This window comes from Carassius gibelio, chromosome A9 (assembly GCF_023724105.1).
Source record: "Carassius gibelio isolate Cgi1373 ecotype wild population from Czech Republic chromosome A9, carGib1.2-hapl.c, whole genome shotgun sequence".
Taxonomy (NCBI): Eukaryota; Metazoa; Chordata; class Actinopteri; order Cypriniformes; family Cyprinidae; genus Carassius; species Carassius gibelio.
In genome coordinates, this window is record NC_068379.1 from 13,809,473 (window position 1) to 13,816,621 (window position 7,149).

General features: G+C 39.2%; 1 protein-coding gene across 1 annotated transcript; it reads left to right on the top strand.

Annotated features, from left to right (window-relative positions):
* The first annotated feature begins 876 nt into the window (after nucleotides 1-876).
* On the top strand, nucleotides 877-6,948 carry LOC128019673 (uncharacterized). The gene is made up of 16 exons (XM_052605779.1): nucleotides 877-1,063; nucleotides 1,486-1,624; nucleotides 1,709-1,789; nucleotides 1,876-2,247; nucleotides 2,413-2,508; nucleotides 2,594-2,823; nucleotides 3,027-3,205; nucleotides 3,297-3,384; nucleotides 3,515-3,862; nucleotides 3,974-4,091; nucleotides 4,387-4,478; nucleotides 4,561-4,675; nucleotides 4,805-4,894; nucleotides 5,349-5,510; nucleotides 5,804-5,983; nucleotides 6,075-6,948. Exons 1-16 carry the CDS (start codon nucleotides 1,001-1,003, stop codon nucleotides 6,278-6,280), a joined length of 2,559 nt encoding a protein of 852 aa, XP_052461739.1. The 5' UTR covers nucleotides 877-1,000; the 3' UTR covers nucleotides 6,281-6,948.
* Nucleotides 6,949-7,149: the final 201 nt, after the last annotated feature.

The following is a 7,149-nucleotide window of genomic DNA, read 5'->3' on the forward strand; positions in this document are numbered from 1 at the left end:
TCTCATATAAAAACGTACCCTGACTACGTTGGTCCAAAGTGCAAAACGTAGAGGGGTTACAATAATGGCCCTTGAATTGTATGACTGTTACGTTTTTTTGCCAATTCTTTTCCTATTGTTTAGCGTCCAAGTCACGTGACTTTCAAGATTCCGACCGTGAGAACAAAAAAACATGGCGGACATTTCTCTCATTTTTAGTGAAAAAAATCAATATTTTGAGTTAGTCTCTGCATAAAAATAAGTTTTGATTACATTTCTAGCGAGAAATATATATTTTATTTTCAGAATATTCACTCAGTGGATGTACATAATCACTCGCTTGTTCGTTGTTGCGAAGATTTTTCTGATTTCGCCAGAATAACGTGAAACTGCAACGTTTTGGTTGCTATGGACGCTGCTATCGCCTAGCATAGCTGTGGCCCCAGATTCCACATACTCTTCCTTGCGATTTCGCTCCGTCTGACAGATCAAACCCCTGCCCACTATATGCGTTTCGTCTGAGGTTGATTTGCTGAACAACACATTAATCCGTGGCAGCGGGAGAAACTAATGTTGACAAAGTGACGAGTTACGATCTGTCCGCTGTTTTTAATTTTGACATCTACCGGAACACCGGAACCTCCGTGCATTTTTTTATGGTTATTATTGTCCTCTGGCATGGTTTTAATATTGTTGTTCATATTTTCCTTCTCATTTTAATGTTTCTCTTTGTATTTTTTTTTTTTTTTTTTTTTTTTTTTTGATGTATGGCATAATAAAAAAAATAAAAAAAAATAACCTCCGTGCATTTGTGTGGTGCGATCTCATTGGTGGGTGTTGGGTGTTGACGCGTCAAGGCCCCACGAAGAAGAAGAAGAAGAAGAAGAAGAAGAAGAAGAAGAAGAAGAAGAAGAAGAAGAAGAAGAAGAAGAAGAAGACGAAGAATACGAGGGAAAATAAGCAGGGAAAGTTAGACAAGGAGGAAAAAGAAGCGTGGAAAATTAACTTGACCAAGCTGAAAATGAATCACCTTGACCCCGAAGATGCCATATTCCTGGTTGATGCATTCCTGGATGAGTGCAAGGTAAATAACATCTCAGTTGTGGAAAAAGTATACGAATTACATACTAATTACAATGTCTAAGACCATAATAGGCTCTGAGGTATAGCAGGGAAGAAGTATCAATGTGCAAAATTGCAACACTCCAAACAAAGTGCAACTATACAGTACCAGGTTAAATGTCTTTATTCAAATGCAAGCTATAGTGCTGAGCTGAGCTGAGTTCACACGTTAGAGCCAGTGAGAGTTTAATTCAATATTCTGTCAAAACGTTTAACTTTCTTTTCTATTTTTCAATGAAGAACGGGTTTTCTAGACAGGGCCACAACCGTTAGACTGAATTTTTACAATGTAATATTATAACATTGGTTTTATAATGAGATGTTTATAGGTGGTGATAACCTTGGTGGGTGGTGGTTTATTCTGTGGCTTAATTGTTTATTTAGGTGGATCAGCATGGACAAACTAAAGGAGGTTCAAAACAATCCACAAAGTTGTGTGTTTGGCCTGATGAGGACAAAGATGGTCAACCTCTGCCAAAAAGATGTAGAGCTGGAGAGAAACGAAAGCGAGATTCAGCTACTGGTTGGTTTTTTGTCTGTTTTTTCATCATTAGTTGCATTCATTATTTATTGAGCAAGTTCTAAATTGATATTTATATTTTTGCAGTTTCTTCAGCAAGCGTTAAAAGCGTGTCCTGTGCTCCGTCTACCAGCACAACTGAAGACACAGTGATCATCGAAAATTTTGGTTTTTTTCCCTTAATACTTTTTTCCACATTTGTTATGTGGTAATTGCCCAGATTTAACAATGCCTTCTTCCATTTTCATTTTCAGACTCCCTCATTCAAGATGTCCGAGAACTCTTGGGAAGTGGTGATGAACAGTCTTTCCCCTCAGAGTGGAGGAACAGGCAAACTACCTCTCTGGAGAATTGGACAGTAATGAGGCCCTTCATGGTGAACAATATGTTGTCATCTGAGAAGCCCAAGGAGGGGGTTTGCCATCACTGTGGACACAAGGCTGCAGTAGTGATGTGTAGGGACTGTTTACCACGATCACTCTACTGCACAGCCTGTGACCTTTCCACACATGAGGCCCTGGTGCTTCATAACAGAGCATCCATGGTGGAGGGGTTCTTCAGACAACTGCAGCCATCCACTTTTGTTCAGCAGCACGAGGGAGGGAAATTCTCCTATCATGAAAAAGGTGGTTTTTAAGTCTCAGGTTATATAGGCTGTTTTACATTTTACACAAATCCTGGTTTACTCCAACAAACATGCTGGATTAAGTTGTGTTTGATAGAAACAACACCCTCTCTGTTGAGTTTTGGGTTCCATTTACTCTAATATGTAAACTAATTCTGCTTTTTAGATTGCATGTTACCAATCGTTCCTCCCTGCTGCGACTGCTCCACTGGGCAAACAAGCTTTTCCAAGGGAAAGCCAGTTATTTTAATTGGAATGAATGGTAAAAAATTTTTTTTATTATTTCTTCATATTGTGTTTTTTGTTTCTTGTGAACAAGAGATAATTGTTTTTGTCTGAAATTTCAGGAAGATACAACCTCTTCCTTCCATCAGTAAACTGCTCCTGTGGAAAAACCTTGCCAGTGACCATAAGTGATCTGGTTGAAAGTGGTTACTGGCCAGCCACTGTCAATTTTGAGACCTTGTACATGGTGGACTTGTTCACCACGTATGAGGATCTAAAAATCACTGCCCCAGGGATGTCCAGACAAGCTTTTGTCAGCATGCTCGAGTGTCGTACAAAACTCTTCGGGCGAGTGAGTGGACTCATCATTTAGTTATCCTGTTTGGATCACCTTTTAGAGATTCATAGAACAGATTCATTGTTAGGACTTGTTGTTACAATCCCCAAAGTTTCAGCACATATTTCTTGACAGAGCCCTTTCTTCATCATGACCACAGTCTAAAGCCAACCTTCGACACAGTTACTTACTTTTTTGTTTTTCACTTTTGCTCTAAGAGTGGTAAGATTTGTGGGGACACAATGCAGAGGGCCTTCCTCGAATGGGCCTATGCCAAATTTGAGGTTGACAAGCTGTCTCAGGTCCAGCATTTTCAGTGCCCTGCATGCACACCATCCATGTTGGCAGTTGCAGTGGATGGGAACCGCAAATTATATCGTTTCAAAAGCCAACCAGGGTGTGTAACATTCATGTACAATGAAATGCTAGTGAGCCACAAATTACTTTTATATAGTAAATTTAACCCACATCTATATATTTCTTTCAAGACCTGATGGGTTTTTTGATGGAGTCTTTTTGGCCAATGATGCTGATGTGTCCTCCTTTGTTGATTACATCCATGAAACAACTGGACATGTAAGCTAAATTTATATTTCATGTGTAACACCACAATTTTACATTTTTATGAATGCTTGCCAGTTTTTTCCCCAAAATTTAAACATTATTTGGTTTGCATCAAATGCCATAATACCATGATCTTTTTAAGAATCCAGGGAAAGGGAGATGTGGTGCGGGTCAGTGGACCGCAGCACGAGAGTCTGCCAACAAGTCTGGAAGCAAACTAGACGAGGAAGGTGTTGAAGTTGCTGTCTGCCGTCATGGGGTTTTGCTCAAGGGACTGAATATGTTCCGTGGAGAAATATTTGCATACCCATTATATCTCCAGAAACAGCTAGCTTCACAGACCGTCCAGTTTTTTTGCTCTGATGTGGTCTGCAAATATTGGCCATATCTGCAGAAAGTTGTGGGCCACTGTCCAGAGTTGGAGGACTTGCTGAACATGCGCCCATTTCTCTCCATCATGCATGCAAAAGCGCATTCATGGATGTGTGAGGTAATAATGACAATTAGATGTATTACCTACCATTTGCAACACACATTATGATTGTCTTTCCTCTGCCCCTACTTGTTGTTTTCCAAATTATAACATTTAAATGTGTTTCAGTTAAAATGGGGGGGACGCAATCAAGAAGGAGCTGGAACAACAATCGGGGAGGAGGTTGAACAGGTTAACAGCTTCCTCTCTCGAGCAGCCATATGTTCCAAGTACATGTCAAAAGCCGGTAAGCATTTTTCATGTAAAGTTGTGTCCAAATTGAGACCAAGTGGTTTTAACACTAATGCTCGGCCTTTGCTTTTTAGAGTTCCATGCATAGGTGCTCCCTTAGAAAACAACTGTCTAGTCAGCACTTTTACACTGATCAGGATTCTCTTAATAATAATTTAACTTCTGACACGTTAATTAATTGTATGATTATTTCCAGGTTTATGTGACAATATTAGAGAATGATCAATGTGGTATCTGACCTGTGGTCCTCACTGTGAACCTAAATTACTGCACATACATTGTGTGTCAAGTTCGCACAGACATGCTAACTATCCAGGCAAGTGGCTGGAACAAGCGAAAGGCAGAAAACCTTGACCGGACACTGGCCAAAAGATACATCAAGGTACAACTAGGAAAATATGTATAATAACATTTTTGTTTTTAAATTCTCAGCATTTGTTAACAAGGATATTTCTTTTGGATAGACTGTACAAAGGATTGCAGAGGCAACAAAGGACCTGGAGAAACTCACAACTGAGTTATCTCTACAGCAAGACACAGTCCAGCAGTGGTTGTCTGATGTGCAGCAGTGGACCTCAGGTACTTTGAAAAAATTATTTGATGCGATATTTTAAGAATCATAGGCTCTGCTCTTGTACAGGGCATCTGAAAATAGGCTGATTGTAAACTGAAATTGGCATTAATCAATTTGTTTGTTGTCGTCCAAAGGAGCAACAATCCAAAATGACCTGCAGAGGACCATCGAGGGGCTATATTTGGGCATCAAACAGCGAAAATTTCAGCTGTATCGTCAGTCTGGTGAGGGCAGAAAAGGCCGCTAGTAATGCAGATTTGTGAAAAATGAATTCACTACTGATTTATACATAGTAAAAATAGCAAAGCCTTTTATTAAAAAAAAAAAACATCTTTTGAAATAGGTTTACTACAAGTCAGGGCAGCATACTGAAAAACTGTCAAAATCATAATAAGGTTGAGTGCAATATCCAAATATTTCCAATATTTCTGCATAGTGCAGAGATATCCTGACCTACCAATTTTGTACTCTATTTAAAATAAAAAAAAGTAGATTCTGAAAAAAAAAATTTTTTCACAATTTTTCAAATGATTATGAAACTTGTTAAGCAAAAATTATCACACAACATCTGTCACAATAATCATAAAACATACACACATATTGTGAAGTCTTACTTTGTATGGTGCTTTTGTGTAGTGATCGTGTGAATGTACACTCATTTTGTGTTTCTCATTGTAGGTGGGAACAAGCGAAGGCATCAACTGAGAAGAAAGATTGCTGTTGAGAAGAAAGCCTTGGAAGTTGCCATCAATGACCACAATGCTACTGTGGGGGAAGTTGAAAAACTGCCTCCTCCCAATGAACTCCTGGCTGTGGACAACTACTCCTGGCCATGGGAATGTAAGTACTTCCCCTGAAATGCACTGAATACAAATTGTTTGATTCACAGATCTTGATGTAAATATGGAATCCGATGTAAAAAAAAATGTTAAGACACTTGGGCAATATGCAAAAAAAAAGAATGCAGTAATTTGTAAATGGATGTGATCAGACCCCTTCGCGAAGCGCTGATGTTCTATCTCATCCTGTCAGGGTTTATTTCTCTATTGTAGTAGTACAGCATGCAAAACATCTTCTGTCCCAATATTTTTATAGGAGGTTGTAAGATAACACTTTGATGTAATGTATTGCAGGTCATGGTGATATGGAGCGAAAAAAAAATGTTTTTGACAAGGTAATGCTGCTGGCTAGACTAAAAGAAGAAGAATTTATTGTGGTTCGCGAAGTCAAGCAGCACATGGAGTACATGAGGAGTGTTGCTGGACTGATCGAAGAGTTTACCTTTCAGCTGACTGAAGACACCACTGGGAAATGTAAGGACAACACATAGGAAGTCTCTTTCTTCTATTTGCTTCTCTGGTAACCATTGGCTCATTTCTTTATATTTTAATGTCACATTCTCAGGCAGTACAGAGGGCTTAATGGAGAAAGGACGTGAAGGACTACTCTGTGTGCTGAAGAGAAGATTGCGTGAAGTTGAAGCACAACTGGCTAAAGCACGCACAACATACAAATGTATTCTTGGACTGCAAACATTGCCCTTAGATGACTTTTCTGAAGAGGAAGACTCAGAGAATACTTCCTCAACTGATGAGGAACTGGGAGAGTAGTTATTAGGGAGATGATGTGTTTACATTGTGTTGAACCCAAACGTCAGTGCTGTAATAACTTGTATGTGAAACCTGAGGTTATTTTACTGCTGTTGTAATATTTCTTTGTGTTTAGAGCATGTACTGCAAATTCCTCTGATACTGTAAAAACCCATAATGTTAGCCCATTAGTCCCCACCCTCTCCCCCAACCCAATCACTGGTGATTCACAACTGTCAAACATGACAAATTACCTTTGTTTTTTATAGCATTACTTTTTTGGTCAAAATGTATTGCGCATCCCTACATAGCTTCACTATAGTTTGCATATAGTGTACCTACTGTAGTTTACATAGCCTATTGTATTCTTACTCTCTCCAACAGTGTGCTATTCCAGCTTATGTTTCCACGTTAGTATAGTATATCAATACTCACTCACTCTCACACACTCACTCGCTCAAACAACCACACACACAAACACACTCACTCGCTCACACACAAACTCACACACACATACATACATACACTCACTCTCACACACACTCTCACTCTCTCGTTCACACACGCGCACACACACACACACACACACCCCTACCTTTCTAAATATATATAGTCTTTATTTTGTACAGGGCATAGTCTCTTAGCTCTAGAAAGCCTACTTTATTAATTTCACCCAGTAAAATGAACTGTTGTTTCAACTATAGTCATGTCTCTTTTGTTTGATTCATGAATAGTTTTCATTTAAGTCAGTTTACTGTTTTATCCCATTGTGTGAGTTGTTCCTTTCAAGTAAGTAGTATTAGGCCTATATTCTAAGGCAGGGGTCATCAACTACACTTGTCCGAGGGCCAAACCATTTCTCGGCAGACACTATCAGGGCCAGACACTCT